General features: G+C 44.5%; 1 protein-coding gene across 1 annotated transcript in view; it reads right to left on the reverse strand.

The window, feature by feature from the left end:
• Positions 1 to 22,082, reverse strand: part of sos2 (son of sevenless homolog 2 (Drosophila)) — a 31,558-nt gene extending 9,476 nt beyond the window's left edge. The window contains exons 1-11 of the mRNA XM_076300660.1: positions 21,034 to 22,082; positions 14,177 to 14,302; positions 12,650 to 12,781; positions 12,229 to 12,393; positions 11,587 to 11,790; positions 8,310 to 8,453; positions 6,796 to 6,906; positions 3,496 to 3,594; positions 2,478 to 2,605; positions 1,280 to 1,983; positions 64 to 145 (exon numbers count right to left, since the gene is read on the reverse strand). Of these exons, the coding sequence (XP_076156775.1) occupies positions 64 to 145; positions 1,280 to 1,983; positions 2,478 to 2,605; positions 3,496 to 3,594; positions 6,796 to 6,906; positions 8,310 to 8,453; positions 11,587 to 11,790; positions 12,229 to 12,393; positions 12,650 to 12,781; positions 14,177 to 14,302; positions 21,034 to 21,117 (1,979 nt within the window). The 5' untranslated portion in view covers positions 21,118 to 22,082. The remainder of the gene's footprint in view (positions 1 to 63; positions 146 to 1,279; positions 1,984 to 2,477; positions 2,606 to 3,495; positions 3,595 to 6,795; positions 6,907 to 8,309; positions 8,454 to 11,586; positions 11,791 to 12,228; positions 12,394 to 12,649; positions 12,782 to 14,176; positions 14,303 to 21,033) is intronic.
• Positions 22,083 to 22,869: the final 787 nt, after the last annotated feature.

A 22,869-nucleotide genomic window follows, 5' to 3' on the forward strand; every position in this document is an offset into this window, starting at 1 on the left:
CAAACACACACACACGCAAACACACACACACGCAAACACACACACACACACACGTTAGTTTACCTCTCTATGAGCAGTGTAAGTAGCTCCTCAGGCTTGCAGAATGATCGGTATGTGGTGAGGAAGGTGCGCACAAAGTTGGGATCTGAGGGAGGAGAGCGGTGAGGACACATCAGCAGGTGAGTGTGTGATCAGGAGAATCCAACAAGGCTACAACAACCACATGGTCTACCTAGGTTGTGCACTCAATAGTCAGACGTCATGACCACATTTTTCTCCACATACCCATTCATTCAGGTATTCTCGACAAACCACGCCCTGAGGAAGGCCCTGAGGGCTGAAACTGGTCAGCGTTTCTACTTGTATTATGCCCCTACCTTAAGTAAAGGGCTTTTAATAACTTCATCCTTGTCTCGATGAAAGTGCCTGAAGTCAACCAAGCAGCCTTGTTGTTTCTACAATAGTCCCTTTGAACTCAAGAGCACCTTGCATGTACCTGGCGTCTACGACCTTCACATTCAATTTGCCTTCCCTTTTTGTCTTTGTGTACGCAATAGAACTCATGTAAAAGACCCAATATCTGTCATATTTTCATGATACGTTATATGCTGTGACATAAACATCTATATGTTCTGTATGCGACATGATCTGCACGTTGTCTTTTGGACATGGATTAGGGTATGACATTATATTGTGATTTAGCCATCTTCTGTTTTGCAATGAAGCATGAATAGACCTGTGAATATCTCTTTAGAACAATTAAGTGTGTATGCAGTATCTGTGAACAGATCAACATTATTCTTGCACAATGCATGCGATGGTATCTGAATGATGACTTAGATAAAATCACTTTCTGTACTGTATATTTGAGCAAACACGTAGACACCCACTTGCAGTATAAGTATAAGTATAAGTATAGTATATACGTATATATACTTTTGATCCCGTGAGGGAAATTTGGTGAATTAGTGAAACACACTCAGCACACAGTGAACACACAGTGAGGTGAAGCACACACTAATCCCGGCGCAGTTAGCTGCCTGCATCAACAGCGGCGCTCAGTGAGCAGTGAGGGGTTAGGTGGCTTGCTCAAGGGCACTTCAGCCGCGCCTACTGGTCGAGGTTCGAACCGGCAACCCTCCAGTTAAAAGTCCGAAGTGCTAACCAGTAGGCCACGGCTGCCCTTGCAGTTGCAACTGTAAAAGTGAAAGATGTTAGTGTGTGCATGTGTGAGTGTGTGTGTGTGAGTGTGTGTGTCTCTGTGTGTTCCGTTACCCACCTGCGTACATGTGGTACGTGAGGCGCTCGATGAGCTTGGGCAGTGTGGCGGCCTTGATAAGCGGGATGCCGGTGGCGCTCTGCGCCCGCTCCTCGAACACCACGTTCTCCTCGGAGTCGGCCACGGCGAATCGGTAGAGGTGCGGCGGCGGCAGGCGCAGGGGCTGGGCTCGCTCCTCCCGGCGCAGCTCGGCGTCCAGCAGCCGCTCCAGCGTGCTGCGGCACTGCAGCGTCACCAGCGCCGCCATCCACGTGGCCTTCTCCTCCGCCGAGCGCGCGCAGAACACCGCCCCCCCGCCCCCGCCGCCGCCCGCCGGCTCCTCCCGGGCCCCGCTGCCCACCAGCTCAAAGGAGTGGCGCAGCTCGCCGCCACCACCGCCGCCGCCGTCGTCGCGGTCCAGCACGCGCGCTCGCCGCAGCACGAACTTCTCCTTGAGGCGGTACTCGGCGTTGCTGCTGGCGCCGGGCAGCCGCGAGGTCTGGTTGGCCGCCTTGCAGCTGACGAGGAGGCCGTCGAACAGGAAGTTGTGGCGCTCGTGCTTGGCGCCGGAGCGCAGCAGCGGGCCCTCGTGCAGGAAGCGGCTGCAGCACTGGCCAATGTCCTTGCCCTCCCAGCCGTCGATGCTCTTCTGGATCTCGCTCATGCGCCGCGTGGCCGTCTGCTTGCTGCGCGCTGGACGGCTGTAGAGACGGTACATGGGCTCCCTGAGGGTTGGAGAGAGGAGGAGACACGGACACGGACACACACGGACACACACACACACACACAGACACACACACAGACACAGACACACACACAGACACACACACACAGACACAGACACAGACACACAGACACACACATATTAAAGTAGCGTATTTTATTTTGTGCCCATATACTGTATATAGACTAACTTTAACAGCGTGCTTGTACATTTTAACATTTACAAAACACACAAACACACACACACACAAATATACAGTAACATCTCAAATCTCTTTTCTTTTCTCTGATTGTCTAACACTCTGTAAAGCGCCATGAGACATGTGTAATGTTTTGCCGCTCTATAAGTACAATTAAAGTGAAAGTTAATTGAAATTGAAAAAAATGCATGTAATTCAAACACAAAAAAAGGAGAGATCATCATTCATTTTTCTCGATCAGGTGCAGTGTGTATATGTGTGTGTGTGTGTGTGTGTGTGTGTGTGTGTGCGCATACCCTGGTTTGCGGCGGGGTTGGTGTTTATTGAAGATGCGCTCAATGCTGGACTGCAGGTTCAGTAGTGCGGTAATGGCCTGCTTCAGGCACTCTCGGTCATCATTGTCCTGGCTGCGCTCCTGAAGTTGCTACAACAACACACCAACATGGCATTATGTCACGTGAACATAAATGAAATGCAAACGAGCGCAGATTCAGAAATCGAGAGCGTAAATACAGAAACTGAGGGGTGAAAAATAATCTTGTGGTGAATAAAACTGTTATCATGACTGTAACATTTATGATTGAGAGTACAGAAATGATGTCCGCATCGGCTGCTCACCGGCTCTGTCTTCTGCTCGCTCTCGCTTTGAAACTTTCTACGCTTGTTGGTGTATTTTTTCCAAACTGAAACACGTCATGGATTAAGGCTCGACCAGGCGATCGACATCAATCGATATGGCGAGTTCAAGTGCACAAGATGCTTTTGCTTCACAAGAACAGGTGCCATTGCTATTCATGTTAAGTTCAATTACATATTATTACATAAATTATAATTTACAGTCACATTAGTGGTTTCAATTCACAGTTCAATCGACAAACAGGGTAATCGTCTGATGGAGCCTTAATCCATGACATATTTCCAGTTGCAAAAAATACATGCCCAACAAGTTTCATGTGCCCTGGTGTTTTGGGGTCCCGGGAATCATTGACAACAAATTCAGGAAGTTGATGATGCTGTTAAAGTCAGTTTATATACAGTATATTGGCACAAACTTCCTATGCTAGCTATGCTAGCGGCGGTCATATTTGGTGAGAGTCCAGCCACCAGGTGGCACTTTAATAGAAGTGAAGAGGTGCTGTGGGTTTAGTGGGTTACTGTGTTGAGTGAAAGTCAATGATGGATGGAGATGTCGAGAGAGAGAGAGAGAGAGTCAGAAATACTGACAGACTGAGAAAGATAGAAAGCTTCCACACATAAGCCTTCATTTATTTACAGTGTCAATGTGGTTGTGAGACTGTATGTGTATACACTTACCTGCAGCAATTCAAAGTAGTGTAAGCAGTGGTAGACTGGCACCATCATCAGCTGTGGTAGTACATACTGAACCGCCTCTTTAAAACCTTCCGCTATGGACTGCAGCACAAAGATACACATACACAAGAGACAGAAAATTAGACATTTTAAACATTACATGCTAAATACATCTATTATGATGGGGTTCAGTTGGTGTGTTTTTCTGGGCATGGGAAAGGATGATTGAGGCAGCGGACAGATGTGTGTGTGTGTGTGTGTGTATGTCCGTCTGGCTGTGGCAAGCTGATGGGTAACCCGAGATGGGAGGTCATAGTATCTTATAAAACCCGCCCAGTCCTCCCTCCCTCCCTCCCTCACACACACACACACACACACACACACACACACACACACACACACACACACACACACACACACACACACACACACACACACACACACACACACACACACACACACACACACACACACACACACACACACACACACACACACACACACACACACACACACACACACACACACACACACACACACACACACACACACAATCAATAGTGACAACACACACTAAATCAATACCCACATGGTTCTCATACAGTGATAGAATGCATGAGAGGACAAAGAATGTTTGAGAGAAGGAGAGGGACCTGGGAAGAATGAGCGCGCATGCACACACACATAGAGGGTAACTGCAGGACAATAAATCTCAAAATACTGATCATGAACACAGTTTTACAGTTGTACCCATCTCTTTATAATTTACATTAAACAGTGGACACGCACACACGCACACACGGATATGAATAGGATGTATGCAAGACATTCTAATTCAGTACTCCCTGTCAAGGTTTGGAGTGGGGCTAGGGTGATGTCCAGAATCTACAATAACGGTAACTACAGGAGTAAGGGTGGGGGTGGTGGAGGATTGGGGTATGCCTGGCCAAATGTAGCGTGTTTAAATACAATGTACAATAAATACAAATACTATTTAATAGGGGTGTTGCGTTTCGGTTTTAAATCGATTATCGGTCGAAATGACATCACAATCTCGAACTTCGAAATCAAAGGTAGAACGATGCAGCCACACCCCCAATGTAACGTCCAGCATTAACACGTGCTGAAGTGCGCAGTGTCAACATTATCACCTCAAACTTGAAGCTGCAGCCACTTAAAATACACATCAACCGAACTCGAACCTCCTCCTGCTACTCTGAATGAACCTCAATATATTTCCACACGGGTGATTTCATTCACGTCAGTTAACACTAACTTTTAGTCCAAAATTACGTTAAGGCATAAAACGCACACTAACAGTGTAATATTCTGTGAACACTAACCTTGTGTCTCTCTGGAGTGTGCTATAACAATGAAATGATCATTCGGTGTTATTTCAAAATAAAGGCCCAACAAAACAGAACTGAAAATTAGGCAAGAAAAGCAAACATAAGAAATGCATTAATAGCAATATAATTTAAAAAAAGGTCAAAAAGCGAATAGAATCGTGACTTTAAAATCGAAAATTAAATCGAATCGAGGATTTGGAGAATTGTGACACCCCTTCTATCGAACAGCATCTTTTAAACTTTAAACACATTTTCTTCTGAGCACCACTGATTATTAAAACAATTTTAATGACTGTCAGTTTGAAAGGCATGCAATGCGTAAAGTGTGAAGAGACTTTTATTTTGAAAGGATTTTAGATAAAAATGCACCTAAGTATAAACACTGAGCTCGCGAATAATTCAGCGGTGGAGGCTGTGTAGCTGGTTGGATTAGACGTTACACTGCTCAACAAACTTGCATGTGTATTCACCTAAACTATGTGTCAGATGTAACTTCTGTTGGAAATCGTGCCATAACCTATTTTAACCATACTGACCCCCCCCCCCCCCACGCACGCACACGCACACACACACACAGACACAGACACAGCACAATACTGATAAAAGACAAACTTCAGTGTTTCCCACAGAATTGAATTCTATTTGTGGTGGTAGGTTTGCAGAATTACCTTGAATGCAACCGTTTTTTACAAATTAGCCCAGCGTGGTTACGATGCAGATTTAAGCACAATTTAGCCAGTCGACTTTCATGCCAACAATTGCAAGATTGTTAATGTTTTCTTTAAACGTGCATGTAGGTTTGTTGAGAGACAAGGAGAGGCTGTGCAAAGGTGCACATAGCTCTACATTGAAAGAATTACATCAAATTTAAATCATTGTGTGGTGGTCAGTGTTGATATTGTAGTGGGCCGCCACAAATAAGTCAATGTATGGGAAACACTGAACTTAAAAATACATGCTACTGGTACAACCACCATCCAACACAGCACACACACGCCAATACACTCAACCATAACAAAAACACACACACACACACACACACACACACACTTCTTAGGAACAGAGTGTCCCATGCCTGGCTGTGTGCTTAAACTGGTTGCACTCTGGAGCAGTCTTAATAATTTACAGCTCACTTCTCATCATGAAATGAGTTTCCACACACACACACGCACGCACGCACACACATTCTTGGCAAACTGACAGAGGCACATTTTAGACATATTCAATGTCACAAAACATAGGGACACACGCACATGAATACACACTGGTTATGTACAACTTAAGTACTAATGGTATAGGACAGACAGACATATACCCTCAAAAAGCCTTTAGAGAGGGAGAGACTGTCGGGATCAAATTAGCCTCTACACACTCCTTTACACTTCTGGCTCACTTTCAAGTTGCCACACACCTCCCATTTTATATTTAAACCTGTGAATAAGTCACACAACTGCTTCTCTCTCACACACACACACACACACTCTATCTCTTTCTTACTCTATTTCGGACTCTCGGATACACGCACACACACACACACACACACAACGAACAAACATTTTGTCCTCAAATCAAGCTAGTGTTTTTTTAACAGCTTGTGGTAATTGTGAAAGCTTCTTCTCTGCATATCAATCTGTAGGCATGCAAGCGTCACATGTGAAAATGTTGTGGCTCTACCTTCCAACATGTCATCAAAGGTCACTCTAGGACAACCACAATACACACAATAAGACAAAACACACACAATAAGACTTTCATGGACGAAAACCAAAGTTGTATACACAAACACACACACACACACACACACACACACACACACACACACACAAACACACACAAACACACACACACATCGACTAATAACGTACAAGGACAGCAAAAGCGAGTGAAAGCAAGTGAATGAAAACAAAGCCTCATGCAGGCAGATTGGACCACTGGGAGTCCCCATTCTCTGTACCTGGAAGTGCAGGGCAACCGTGGGGCGGGCCATAAGGCCGTTCAAGTGTTCCTGGAACTCTCGGGAGAGGATGTCCTGCGAAAGCGTCTCGTAGGGGTCAAAGGCCTGCTCCTGCAGCCAATGAGAGGGTAGAGAGAGGTTAGGGGCGGGGCAAGCACAACCGCGGTCAAGAGGGCTCTACAGCGGTCAAGGAGTTTCTGTGCTCCAAGCACAAACAGTTCTGCTTTTAGCCCAGTACAGTGTTTAACTTTCTCTTTCCTTTTCAAGGCCTCTGGAGTATACACACAACAGTTAGAGTGCACTGTCAATTCACGGGTGGATGGAGAGCTCTGCACTGAGAGGGCGAGAGAGAGAGAGAGTTAGCTAAAAGTGAAACTGAGAGTTTACATGGGGATGTGCTCTGCCATCAATCAGCTACGACACAAAGGCAAGCAATGCACTGCAGATTGCTGTTGTCCTAAAAGGTACTAAGAAATGGTCACCAGAGCTGGCATGGTCTTTGGTTGATAGGAAAGGGATACACGGCACAATGGGCAGGGCATTTGGGTTAAGGTTGTGCAGAAGGGCAAAGGAGTGATAAGGAGCAGAAACTGTTTTCTGAACCTAAAGTCTCAGTCGCCAACCTAATACAGACTTGTACGGATTTGCTTAAGACCTGAAGCAGGTAGAAAGCCAGCAATCAGCTGTTCCCTGTGTGTGTGTGTGTGCGTTGTGTGTGTGTGTTTTTTCCACACATGACACGTTAACTCACACTACACGTTTTAACCGGATACAAATGTTGTAGTCACACTGTGTTTGACAACTCACATTTTAAGACAGGAGACAAAAAAATCTGACATGCCACAAATACAATAGGATAGGAGCCAGAACCTTGATTGTTACATAACAAAATAGACAGGAATTTTGCCTGATTCAAGATTTTGTTGGATCTGACCGATTCAAGGCTAAAATCTGGTCAAAATTGCAATGCCTGCTTAGCATTAATGGAAACATAGAATTGCAGGACATGGCACACTCTGAACCTACACAGCCAGCAGCAACTGATCCTGCAACAGGCCCATCATTGAAACACAATTAAGAAGGCATTAGGGTACCCGATTACTGTGCAATTAGGGCATAATTAGAATACTATTACTCCGCTAATACATTGGCCTTGGGGTAGGATTTAGCCAAGACTGAGCGGCCACACTGGCCCATAGGACCCATGCTGGAGTACCCTCAGCTGGGCATGTGCTGCAAGGGCACCATTAGGTTGGCATCAGAGTGGTATTAGTTTGGCAATAGTTTGATAATGGGATGTCACTGCATTGCCGTTCAGGGTGGCATGAGGGTGGCACAATAGAGATGTAGCATGTATGGCATTTTGAATGTGTTTCAACAGTGCTATTAGATGACAATGAGGATGCATTTTTCTGGAATCTGTATACAATATTAGGGTTTCAGTAAGTTCACCAGTAAGATCATCAGACCAACGCCATCAGACAGTCAGGCGGAGGGTGGTATTGTTCACGTACCTCAGCTAGGTCCTCAAAGCAGCTGCCGACCAGTGGGTGTGGACTGCCGTCCGCCGTCATCTCCACAGCATCCTCGATCAGCCCCAGCAGCTTGACCGTCAGCTCGTGGATATCCAAGATGTTGCTGAAGACCACCTCCACATCCTATAACACAGTGTGCCACAGAGAGCATACAGTTAAATTCCACGGAGAAGAATTCCTAATAACCCCTAATTCCACACCCAACACATAGCTCCATACAGATAACTTGTCTTTGTTGTATTGTTTTGTTGGTTTGTTATTGTGTTTCCCTGTCTTCCTACTATGTAAAGCGACCTTGGGTTTGAGAAAGGCGCTATACAAAATAAACTTATTATTATTTATTATTAATAAAGATTCATGAGATTCATAATAATTCATAATAAAATGCCATGTCCTCCAATCGTTCACATTATAATGCTGCTACCACTCACTGTCCTTAACACTGGACAAGCTTACTCAGATAGCAGGGAGAGAGTAGTTACTTGGCTGATTTGGCTCAATCTGGCCAGATCATTAGGCATCAGCACTTGTGCAAGAGAGAGGGAGAGGACATGGCTAAGAAGCTGATTTTTTTTTTACCCATTGTGGAGAGTTAGCCTGGGCTTGGTGTCAATTTGGCACCAATGTTGCCATTATTGTGTGCATGTGGGGACCTAAGAGAGATTATTTAGCCCTCCAAAGATGACTTTGTGGTTTAAAAAAGAATGCTCCCTGGCCTTTCTTTTCATGGCATTTAGAAGGACCTTCTCGAAAAAAAAAAAAGCAATTTTATGAGAGTTTGCTGACGTTCATCAACCACTGAAATCTGAGCTGGCGGAGCCCTACTTCCAGGCTTGTGAAACTTAACAAGGTGCAACGGAATACTTATGTTACTTCCAGCTTCTGTTCAGAATCACGGTGATGGCCGTGGTAATGGCCAACATGACGGTCAGAGAAGGAATCTTCGCCATTTTAATTACATGCGAGTTGAAACTCAATATAATCACTCACAACTTACAGTGCAACCAGAAAGTTGACCCTTTCAAGTTTCACAACAAAAAAAGCAGGTGTTTGGAGTGTTTTGTAAATTTATAAAAATAAAAGACTGAAATATACCATATACCAAGTATTCGGACCCTTTGTTATGACACTTGCAATAGAGCTCTGGTGCATCCTACTTCTGGAGGATCATCAGTGCAGTACAAACATCAGTGCAGCACTGTACCAGGCCTCAGGCACTATATCAGGCCTTTATGGTAGAGTGGACAGATGGCGGCCATTTTTTGCCAGGAGTTTGCCAAAGAGCACCTGAACGACTCTCAGACCATGAGAAGTAAAATCATTTGATCTGATGAAACAAGATCTGATCTGAACTATTTGGCCACAATTCCCAACAGTGTGTGTGGAAGAAAGTAGGCACCGAGTTGCACTGATGTTACGCTTTTTTACGTTTCTCTCTTCTCAAAGTAACTCTGGATCTCATTCATAGTGACCATTGGGTCCTTGGTTACCTGGTTTCAGTCTTTTATTTTTTATAAATTTACAAAACACTCCAAATACCTGTTTTTTTTGTGGAGTGTTGGAGTATTGTGTGTAGATTGGTGAGAAAAAAATAATTGAATCCATTTTAAAGCTGCAGTTGGCAAGTTTGACAGATTGAGGGGTTTTTTTTTTATTTGAATGTTTACAACTCTAATGCCCCTCTCCCACTACCACCGAGCACCCTCTCATCGAGTTTGTGGTAATCAGTGCGCACCAGACTGCACCAGACTGATTGACCGTCAGATCTCACACAGCCCTGCTCTGATTGGACCAGAAGAACCGGGAGCTGTGGATTTTTGCAAAACAAATAACAGGCTCTAGGTGGAGGTAGAAGTGTGGTTTTTTTTCTAAAACCGGCTGATTTATGTTGTTCTGTCGGAGCATAGTGTCGGTTTCAGTGAATATGATCAAAAAAATCTTGCCAACTGCAGCTTTAAGATGAGTCTGAAACATAACAAAATGCGGAAAACTTTAAAGGGTCTGAAAACTACCGGTTGCACTGTAGGTGTGAGAACAAGGCTGTGTTCTCATTAACACCCCATCTAGTGACTGGCTTGGCAGTCCAACTAACACGGGTCATAGTAACTGGCCTAATTTTTTACTTACTGGAAAGGAGCCTGGCTACTGGAAATGAAACGGCTCTCGTTAACCACACATACCTGAGCTGGGCTGTCAGAACGATGACAAATGCATGCATGCATGCTTTCACAAACAAAAAAGGAAGAGAAACTGAGAAATTACAGTTGTGAGTTCCAATAAAATGCAATTCGAAGAAAAGGGGCAGAGTCACGCCTCGACACAGACTTCCTATCATTCACTACACACAACCAATGCCTGGTTCTGCAAAAGAAGCCTAAAAAATAAGCAAATGCTAGAACATCAGAACACAGAAAAGGTGCATTCTGATATCAGCACGCTCCAGTGAAGAGTCAAGAGGAATACATGTTCTGAGTCCGTGTGCCCAACAATATCCATTTTCACGTTGATCCTATTTCACATATGCCCTCAAAATTTCACAACAGCGAATGCAGACCACAAACTAAAGTGAATAGATGTCATCTTTGATATAAAGACCACAATGGGTCAGCTATGGATAACTTGAATGTGATGTAACATTGCTAGATCCAAAGACATTCTGTTCCTCTTGTTTGGCGTTGGTTTTTGAATCCTCCAGACGCTTTCTTTCCGCGGTCCAATCAGAATTGTTCCCGGTGGCGGCTGCAGCTCTCTCTGTCTATTTGCAGCTTAATTATGAGTCTTGTGTTCTGGAATGGCCGAGGACTTACCCACCTTGCCAAAATTACACCAGCCAACAGCAAACCTCAAGTATGCAAAACCACACATACATACACACAGACACACACACATATACCCATGGACAAACACAACAAAAACGGGTCTCTGTCTGTCTGTCTGCCTCTCTCTCCTTCTCAATCTGTCCGTCTTTCCCTCTTTTACTAAAACACACACACACACACACACACACACACACACACACACACACACACACACACACACACACACACACACACACACACACACACACACACACACACACACGGTCGAGGGGGAGCAAGCACACTTAAACATGCACAAACAAACAAAGCAGTTTCTAACCATCCTCTATGAAGCCTAATGAAGCCAAACCCAATGAGATCTGATGTCCATCTTAATGCAGTCTCCGTTAGTGCCCTGTGTAGATGTATGTAAAGTCCCAGCCTCCACAGGGTTTTACCTGAGCACTGAAGAGCTTGGTGTTGGTGAAGGCCTGCCGGAACACTTTGATGATAAGGTCGAGCTCGCGAAGGTACTGCCGCTCCTCTGCGATCTCCAGCCGTACCAGGTCGTCGTATGTGAGCTCCCCAGACGACGAAGGCTCCTCTGGACACAAGTAGGCCAGACCAAGGCCCTCATCCTGGTCAAACATGTCCATCAGCACCTGAAGAGATCAATAATCTGATTAGATGATCCCATAGGGGGGGTGGGGGGGGATGGGGGGGCATGCATAAAACACAGCCGTGTGATTTATACATGATGTGGTTGATACACAGGAAATTACTGTATAGGAAACTCAGTAAAGGTGTAAGAGGAAGTCTAAATATAACAAAAAAAAAAATTTGGATATGACCAAAATACAAACTTTCATGAACATCTACACACTCATCTGACAACGACACTTCAATGAACAATTTGGAAACAATACTACACAAATAGTACATGCTAGACCTACACCAAACAGCTCACACATACACATTTTTAAATAAAGCAAAACAAACTTGAACACATGAGCATTAACAAGCAAACAAACAAAACAACAGTTTACATACGATCATACATGTGTATACACATTGACTGACACAATCAGGCTGACACCTACCTTATCCGCACACATGGATACTTTGATGTCCTGCTGACTGATCTCATAGTGGCGGATATTGCCAACGTAGTTGCCGGCAAGCTTGAGGATGTCTGCTGAGATGTACTCCAGAACAGCCACGATGTACAGGGACACTTGGTAGTCGATCTTATAGCCCAGAACCTCCTGAGGAGAGAATGTAGATTTGAATACACTCAAGTAGGTACAAACGCACACACACACAAAGTAAAAAAAAATAAAAAATTCTCTCCCTACTCACTCTAAAGCAACTCTGTACAGACACACATTATTACTACTTACTTACCAAGATACTAGCGTAGACATAAGTAACAAAGTTCTATGTAAACAGGCACACACAAGATGTGATCATATAGGGTATATTCCTGCACAACAAACAAAGCATGTCCCCCCACCCACACACCTTCAGTAGAGGGTGAATTTTGTCCACTGGGAGCAGCAGAGGAATTCTCCTCTTACGTTTCTCAATCGCTGCCTGAGCGTCGGCCATCGCCCACTTATCAATGGGGTATGGGAAGGTCTTCTGAATGCGCTCCTACACACACACACACACACACACACACACACACACACACACACACACACACACACACACACACACACACACACACACACACACACACACACACACACACACACACACACACACACACACACACACACACACACACACACTTTAACATAATGCTTTAAGAACATTAGTAGTGGTAAAGAAGATTCATTATTACATTCATATGTATGGTACTTAAAAGATACTTTGCTATTCATTTTACGTATATTCAGTGGGCAATTATTCCAGTGATTGATGGCACGATAAATAACTGCTCTCTTTAAAGCATTTGATTTTGGGCGTGGTAAAATCAGTTGGCCATCATCAGCTGACCTAGTCAAATGAGAACAAACCTGATCACATCTAACAATTTGGTTATATAAGAAACAGGTTGAGAAGAAAAGACAGTGTTTCTGAAAAATTTAGTTGTATTGAAATCCAGCCTATTCTCTACCATTAACCATGAGAGTCGACAAAGTATTCCTGTATTTGTGAGTGGACTATTCTCTCCATCAGAACACCAAGAACTGGGAGAATAAGATGTAAGATAAAGATACGTTAAGGAACACGCCAACATTTTGGGGAAAATAGCTTATTTTCCGTCTCCCCAGAGTTAGCTAAGATGATACATATGTGTACCTATTTCAATGTAAAATGAGACACAGTGACACAGAGAAGCATGTACATACATGTTCTCGTTCACTGCTACTTGGGATTTACAGAAGTAACAGATTGAGTTACTGCACACACAGAGACGAGAAGGGTATGCATCACAGTGTTTCCCAGAGAATTGAATTCCATTTGTGGTGGTTGGTTTGCAGACTTAACTTGAATGCAACAGCTTTTAACAAATTAGTGCAGCGTGGTTATGATGCTAACCAGATTTAAGCACAACTTAGTACAACCTGGAAAATCATTGTGTGGTGGTCAATGTTGATATTGTGGTGGGCCGCCACAAATAAGTCAATGTATGGGAAACACTGAATCGTCTTATCGAAACAGTGATGTGAAGCAGCAGTTCTGAGATCAGAGGCAGTGGCGTGGCTGAGTCAGCATGATGCAAGAAGTAGCAGAGAAACTGGGGTGGACAGAGCAGGATCAAAGCCCATTAGCCCAGTGGACAAGTGAAAGCCCCATCACGAAAAGGCTCAGTTCCCACTGCGCTCTCAATGCCTCTGTGTAATACATTCTAGAACGTTGCGGCTACGTGGGCACTGTAGTGGGCGTGTAATGTCGTGATGTGTTATGTGAGGGACCATCTTATGACATGGATTCAGGTGGATTCAGCGGTATACCGTGTGTGTGTGTGTGTGTGTGTGTGTGTGTGTGTGTGTGTGTGTGTGTGTGTGAGACAGAGAGAGAGGAGAAGAAGAGACTGACCTCCACATCTGCCACGGAGCGAGGCTGAGCCACACACAGCATGTTGAGAAGCTGCAGGATGAGCTCCTCGATGTGCTGCAGGGCATCCTCCTTGGCCGACAGGTTAGGGTGCACCTGAAGCTGCACCTGAGGGGGGACACACCAGACAGGACATACTCAATTACATTATTAGTAGGTGTGTGTTTGCATGTGTGAGAAAGAGAAAGAGAAAGAGAAGAGAGGGGGGGATGGACAGAAAGACAGGGTTTAAAAAAATTTCAAAAACAAAGTCAGAGCTATTCAAAAACCAATATACTGTAGATAACCTTAATATAGATATGATCTGGAAAAGCCTGCCAACATTATTCCCCCAACATGAAACTTAGGCTTGTACCTAAATGACAAGGCTTTACTAAGGCTAAAGCTCCCAACAGCATCTCACACACACGGCCCAGGAAGGCAAAGTGCCATATAGTGTAGTACAAAAAATGCTGCAAAATGTGGACAAAAAAACTGCCAAAACAATAGACAACTGCATTGGAAGGAAACCCAGATGTGTACAAATTTAGCAACCAAGAGGCCATAGACACTAGTAAGAAATCCAAGGAGTTTTTTTTCACTGTTATCACATCCTCATTTGGAGTTATTGAGAACTCTAGACAGCTAAGACTGTAAGATTGTGTAATGTGTCTGCCGTCTTTGAGCATATTTGACCATGAGGAGATAAGAAGCATGAACACACACACACACTCACACTTAACAAGGTAAGGACACTAAACGCGTGGGAACTGATCATGTAAGGTGAACAGGTGCAGACGTACACACCTAAGTGAAGCAAGATGTGGTTCACCGAAAGAAAAAGAAAAAACCCACGCCCACACACACACCTACGCAAACTGGGGTGTTTCCTCTCCAATGCTATTTTTACTGGCCGCCATTCTTGTTCCACACTCCATGTCTGTGTACGTACGTGCATACGTGTGTGTGTGTGTGTGTGTGTCAAACAGGAGCAGAGGTGTGGTCTCTAAAGACAGGAGGGAGAAAGTCAGGCGTCTCCACACCCTCTTGTTCCTCGTCTGTCACAGTAGCTTCATGCGAAGTGGCTACAAAAGGCTGGAAGTGGCTTTGAAGGCTGGAATGTAGCAGGTTTCTCTCTCTCTCTCTCTCTCTCTCTCTCCCTCCCTCCCTCCCTCCCTCCCTCTCTCTCTCTCTCTCTCTCTCTCTCTTCTCAGATGTAGATACAGTGAGGGCATTTATTAATGGCTGTGCTCAGCATTATCCACTATTAGCAGCTGTTAAGTGCCATCTGAACAGAACGCTTGTTGGGTGCCAGGCCAAAATACATGTTAGTTTTTTTTAAGTCTCTCACACACAGATATAAACACGCGTGCGCGCACACACGCACGCGCACACGCACACACACACACACACACGCCATAGCCACAAACATACACATAATTCTAAATACGTACAGAGTTACAGAAAATCATATACTGTATAAAAATTTTAATTTCTGTGTGTTCTGTGTGTGCCTGTGTTTGTGTATGGAGTAAACATATCTGCAGTGTATGTGGGTAGCCATGCAACTTGAGACCCACGTACACCATTTCCAACATCAGCAGAAGCCATATTTACAGAAACCTGTCTGTGTCAGCGTATGAGTTTGGGGACACGAAATGTGTGTGTGTGTGCGAAGGTGTGGGTTCACAATGCTCATGTACCTGCATAAGCCCATGTATTAAGTGTGTGAATGTTTGAAGCAGGGCAAACGGAGAATGAGGACCCTACTGCTTGCTGCACTATGATGCATTTCCTTGCTGCCGTCTCTGCAGTCGCAGAAACACACACACACACACACAGAAGCCGTACACGCATGCACAGACCTACACATTCCCCCCTCAGAGAAAAGCAGCACGCACACACACACACACACATCTCTGGGTGTTCGGTTTCATGGCTTCTCTCCATTAAGTGCAGAGAGCTGGTGCATAGGGAGTCCCAGTGCTCTCTCCATTTCTCCCTTACTCTTCCCATCGCTGGCTCCTGCTTCTACTCTCTTGGTCTATCCCTCTCCACCACATACACACACGTGCATGCCCCTGCGCGCGCACGCACGCACGCACGCAGGCACGCACGCACGCACGCACACACACACACACACACACAAATAAGCTACACACATCTATCTTCTACTTTCTCACTCTGGGGAGAGGGATCATAGTGGCAGAGCCTGAGAGATATTGATGTGGAGGACCAGAGAATGGGCTGAGAGAGAGAGAGAGAGAGAGAGAGAGAGAGAGAGAAAAAAGTAGTCTGAAAAGGATGGAGAAAGACAAGACTAGATATAACACTAGATATAACATCAAAAGCATTGGGGAATGGCACTTCAGAAAAATACACAGAAAAGGATAGATAGCAGGACCATACAAATATTCAAAACCGGAAAAAACATGGAAATCCTTTCACACAAAGGAGACCCATCACCAATCAAGAAGAAGTACAGATCTGAGGTGAGATAAACACAGATTAGGCTAGTCCACACACACACTTCTACGGATTCTAACTAAGGTCTGTGTATGTGTGAGTCTGTGTGTGTGTGTGTGTGTGTGTGTGTGTGTGTGTGTATGCGCGTGTGATGTCTGTCTGCATGTGAGAGAAAGCGGGTGCGTAAATGTGCATGTGTGTGTTTTTGTCTCAGGTTGCAGGTAATGTGACCACATGTGTGTATGATGTGTCATTCTGTGTGTCTCGGGGCATTACATCATCTGCCATTACAGAACAAGCATCTGGAGAGGTCATGTATGACACACACAACACACACCAATGTGACCTTCCTCAGCTCTACCGACAGACAAGAAGCTTGGAAAATCACAAGACCTAACTGGATGGACATCATTGTGATGGGGATTTTTTGTTATTGTTGTTGTTGCACCATGCATCAAACCCTGCCACACAGACACAGACACACAGACACTCACACAGACACACACACCCCTGCTAAACTCCTCTCCCGGGTAAGGAGGAGGGCTGAAACCCAACCCTTGGCCTTTACTGCAGGCGTCAGAGAGTACAGCACTAGAGAATGCACAGTTATTATTAACAGCAGAGTGTGTGTGTGTGTATGTCTTTCAGAATGGGCACTGTATCTGTGTATGTGTGTTACAGAATACCATAGCAAGTACCACAAAGGTCAAGAGGAGCATAGACACCCCTATTGCACTCTGGTTTGTCCATCTGTGTGTGTAGGCCAGCCGCCATTACAGCATGAGAGCATAGCGGAATGATTGTGAAATTGTGTATGTAGGTGACAATAAAGGTGTTGAATAAATAAATGTGCTGAATAAATGTGTTACGATTAGGCTAAGGAAAGCTCCATATATTGAAACTCTCCAGGCAAACTTCCATGAGCACAGATACAGACATACTTGCACACACACACACACACATGGTTCCATGGCCTTAGGCTGCTACGCAACAGCTTACACACCTGCTGACACACTCACACTTGGTTTACACCCAAAGGAATTCATTCATTCACATTTTGATAGACAGACACATGCATACTGATACACACACCTGCAATCAGTCATGGTTTACGTCTACACGGGTTCCCCCACCCACGGTCACAAACAACATTAATATGGGCCAAATAAAACAATCGCCTAAACCTAAATGTGTCAGCATATACACACACCCATACACACTTGACATAAGCATAACTCACCACAAAACAAAAGCAAAAATTGCAACTCAACACAGACAGAATGCACGAAAGTGTAACAATATAGCACTTGACTGTAGCAAGGTCCCATTCATGACTGATCCACTCACACAACTATCTATTGTGTTGTCCTAGTAACAACTAACTAAACAACACAGAGCAGATGTTAAGTGAACACTTTTACTACGCTGAGGGATCACAACAGATGAGGTGAAACAGTAAGTACACGACATGATGACAACCAACTGCTATGTTGTAAAACACAACAGACAATGGTCACATGGTTAACACAGGGGGCACACACACACACACACATGAAGAGAAACCAGCTCTAACAGACACTCAATGGCCATGGCTACAACTGCAACTGGCTTCCTTACAGAAGACATTCCGCACAGGATGACAGAATACCTTGCTGTCAAACGCCATCATATACGTTATCTGTAGTAGATCCGGTGGTTAGATGATCATGTCATGGTTGTACTTCTACTAATCAGTCTTGTGTGTTTTCGTACTATGTACTATATGTGTTGCAAGAGCTACTGGATGCCCACATTGGCCCCCGGTATCAATTAAGTGTCTATCTATCTACAACATAAGAGGCAGTTGGATGGACACAGAGAGAGAGAAAGAGCGAGCGAGAGAGAGAGAGAGAGAGAAGATGAGAAAGAGGGAGAGATGGAGAGAAGGAAAGAGACAGTCGTAGAGAGAGAGAGATGAGAAAGAGGGAGAGAAGGAAAGAGACAGTCGTAGAGAGAGAGAGATGAGAAAGAGGGAGAGATGGAGAGAAGGGAAAAGACAGTGGCAGAGAGAGAGAGAGAGAGAGAGAGAGAGAGAGAGAGAGAGAGACAGAGAGAGAGAGAGAGAGAGAGAGAGAGAGAGACAGTGGGGTCCAGAGGATGATCAAATAGTAGCGGGGTTGGCACTTGTGTGATGATGTCATCGCAGTCAGGGCTCTTAGCTCCTCCTGAATAAGAGATGAGCAGGGGCTTCTCTTGTTTGTTTGTTTGTGTGTGTGTGTGTGTGTGTGTGTGTGAGTGTGACAGACTGGAGCCAAACCTCTCCACAGACTGTTTACAGTGAGATCTCTCACACATTTCACTTTTCACACTAAAAATGAACATCGTCCAAAATCCAAATAGCATAGGCACACATATGGCTAGGATATGTCTCTGCAAGGAAGTGTGTGTGTGTGTGTGTGTGTGTGTGTGTGTGTCAGACAGAGAGACAGCAAAAGAAAAGAGTAAAAAAACTAAACGGACATTGGGAGAAGGGAACCAACAAGGAACACGCAAAAAAACAGAACGACAGAGAAAGACTTAAGGGAGTGAGGGACAGAGAGAACCAGATAGAGAAAGAGAGAGAGACGCACAGACCTACAGGGACAAAAGAGCAAAACGGAGCGAACGAGAGCACGAGAGCGACGGACCCCACAGGCCACAGAGTCTGAGGGCATAAAAATAAATGGAGATGGAGAAATATGAAAGGGAAAGTAGCGGAGTCACAGAGGAGCCATTGTTAACTCAGCTGCACTGACTGTGCGTACGGGTCACAGGTTCGAGGGGGGGGGGCAGACAGGGGGGGGGGGGGTGTATGACAGGGGAGAGACTGGAGGGAGAGAGAGAGAGAGAGAGAGAGAGAGAGAGAGAGAGAGAGAGAGAGAGAGAGAGATAGATATGTGGTGCTGGTGGTGGTTGGGGGGTTGTTGTTGACACTTTCTGCTGTGACGTCAGTGTTTCTTGGAAGGAAAAAAAACCTCCAGCAGAAAAGCGCTGGCAGGAGTTTCGGTGCCAAACGCCTCACAATCACAGCTCATCCAGCAAGGCTGATGGAAAACAGGTTACGTTTCACCAGATTGCATCGTTCAGGACATTTGGTAGTGTCAATGACACACACACACACACACACACACACACACACACACACACACCACACACACTTCTGCTCTACCACACAAATGGTTGGAGTAATACTGTACATAAACATGCTCTGAAGTGAGTGGCACCACACTGAAGATGTCGACTGAAACAGTGCCCATAGACAATGTCCATAGACAAGTCCTTCAAATGCTAGCTAACTACTTGATCATTAGTCATTTTAAGGTATACCTCACTCACCCTACTCTAGTCCTCCTGAGAAATTGATCAGAAGACACAAACTAAGGCCTCTGCTCTGCTTTCATGGCCAGTTGAAACTGTATTGGTTAGCAGGGATGTCGTTGCCACAAGTTCATACATGGCAATCTCTCTTGAAGTTTCATCATCTGCAACAGCAGCACATTTGTAATATATTCTGTTTAATGTACAGTACCGGCAGACAATCCTACCGGTCATGCACTGGTTTCACTGGAATAGGCACTGCACTGGAACATAAAACTGAGTAGTAGGACCTTGCTTGTTCAGTGATCCCTTGTCAAGCATACAAAATGTACTCAAGGACTCATGATAGGGATGATGTGCAAATGAGCATTTCACACTTGACACTTCTCATGTCTGTGTGTATGTGTTTTGCAGTTGACTGGAGAATCCCCTTTGCTTCTGTGATGATGTCATGGGACAAAGCTTTGTATTTTCATCCAACTTCCTCAAATGAGTAAAGATAAGACACAGACACACAATGGAGCCAAGTCAACAAAGACAGAACCACGCAAAAACATACACCCCCTTTCATCCATGCACCATCATTCTGGGTCTCATTAAGATCATGATAAGAAACCTTGCTCTTAGGTTACTCAAACAAACTGCTGCCTCGAACATATGGCCTATGTCAGTGTCCATCATCGGCCCAAAATGAACTCACTCACTGGCCCGGGGTATCCACAAAACATAATGAGCGGTGCAATGCCCATCGACAAATAATATTACATTACAATATTTCTTTCTGAGGGTAACCCCATTACAATAGTGTATTAATAACGATATATTGGTTAAAGCTTCTTTAAAACACACTTGTTCAAGTCAACACCAAAATCTCTTGAATAATTACTTTCATTTCACTGCAAGACGCTCCTAACTTTACCCACAAATTACCATATGACAAAATCGAAGTTTCTGCTAATAGCAATTGCGGTGTCTGAACACATTTCATGTGTGCTGTTAGGCTTATTAAATGCAACCTTAACTTAAAAATACTATTACTCTTTAACATTTTAAGTTACCTTGCGGAGCGCCTGCACGAAGAGGCCTCGCCATTTGTGACTGTTCTCCTCGCTGGAAAAGTCGTAGATCTGTTGGGGCTGCATGCCTGCTGCGGCTCGTCGTGATGCCGTGATCCCGGTTGATCTGTCCGCATCGGCCCCAAAGTCCTAGTGGGTGGGTCGGTCCAGGCACGGCGAAAGTAAACTTAGCTAGCTAACTAAGAGGACTAGTTAAGACACTGAGCCAAAACGCAGCACATCAATTAACTGGACGGTAGCAGAATTAACTGCGCCTTTATGCCATCTGTCGAACGACTGAGAACAACATAAAACTTTTAAGCTCATCTGAGCGCGTCTGGTTTATCAAAGTTATGCTAACTTATTAGCTAACTCGCTACTACACTTTTGAAACCGAGCTCCGAGCTAGCTTTTCAGGCTATCGCTAGTGTTTCTCGCTACTGTATCGTTAGCTACTAGCCAGTTGACAGGCTTTTTTCACCCGCGACAAACAGTGGCTAACATTAGCGAGCTAAGAAGCTAACTCATAGCAATCTGGAAAGGCAAAAATATTTGTTTATTTTGCACGAGTTGTCAGTGGCTCTGATCTAAAGCACCGGATTAAAATGCATCTAATTCGGTGGGAGTTGTATTTCGCAGATCTGCTTTTGAGCCAACTGCTTAGAAGCACATCTGTATGCGCTGGCTGTATCTTTGGCCTTGATGCACAGGGATCCGTGTTGTGGCACAAGAAGATCCTTCATTCAATTCCTGAGGAAGAGTTTCTTTACTTCTGTTTATGAAGGAAATTGTCATCTTTTCCGTGTCTGTCGACAGTACTCTTCATGAAGAAAAACTCCTCGAAAGATCATTCGAAGTAAAATCCCTTGAAAACGTTTCGGGGGTGAATAGAAGAACGCTGGCGTTGTTGTTTTTGTTACTGGTAGCGTTAGTGGAAGTCCCGATTCAACTCTCCCGTTCAGCGTCCGTGTCCATGTTTGAAATAATCTCGGCTCCTCACTTGCTCTCTTTGCGTTCCTGCGTCGGCTCACTTTCCGCATCTGCGTAACGCAAAAGGGAGGGAGGGTTCGCCTGTTGGCCTCCTGGCTGATGGAGTGTGAATAGCAAAGTCGAAAGTCATCCTCAGCGTTTGCATGCAGTTACACCAGCCTTTTAAATTAAGCGCAACTACGAGCTACGTGTCGCTTTGACGGATCGCTCAGGGTCACCACAGAATAACGTAAACATTGCATTCGGAGACATTTTGCTGTCTGAGAAGACGCGCGTGTTTTGATGGTACTTAAATTAAAATGCATAGTAAACTAATAACTGTTAAGAGAGAATAAACATAAAATGACTTTTTTGTAATGGTAGCAGGCAGGTGTATAATAGCCTTACAGTATACATGGACCTAACATGCCTTTCTAGAACAAAATATGTTTTATAAACCATTGATATGTTTCATATGCAGTCATAAGATTATTATTGCCATTTCCCCCCAGGGATTTTTCGTTGTATATGCACGAGATGTTGTCTCCACTTGTCATTATTAGCTCATTTACAATTAAACAATATCGCCACCCAGTGGAAATATCTCACATCTTCACGGGGCTAACTTCAAGGACAAGTGTTGCATGCAGAGATGAACTTTTTTTTTTGTGACGCAGCCCATGTCAAAACAGCAGTTGAAGAGCCTTAAATGTTTACATATTTTAATATAGGCTTGAAAATAATATAACTTACCACATTATTTTTCAAATAAAGACTATTCATGATGTCCTAAAGTATGACAAGCATGATAAACTTTTGTGTGTATATCTTTTTGTTAACAACACTAAAACTACATATTGAATATCACCC

Source organism: Alosa pseudoharengus, unplaced genomic scaffold (genome assembly GCF_046254945.1).
Source record: "Alosa pseudoharengus isolate Yale_2024_CS ecotype anadromous, Long Island Sound unplaced genomic scaffold, YU_APseudo_1.1 YU_APseudo_1.1_scf_22, whole genome shotgun sequence".
Lineage (NCBI taxonomy): Eukaryota > Metazoa > Chordata > Actinopteri > Clupeiformes > Clupeidae > Alosa > Alosa pseudoharengus.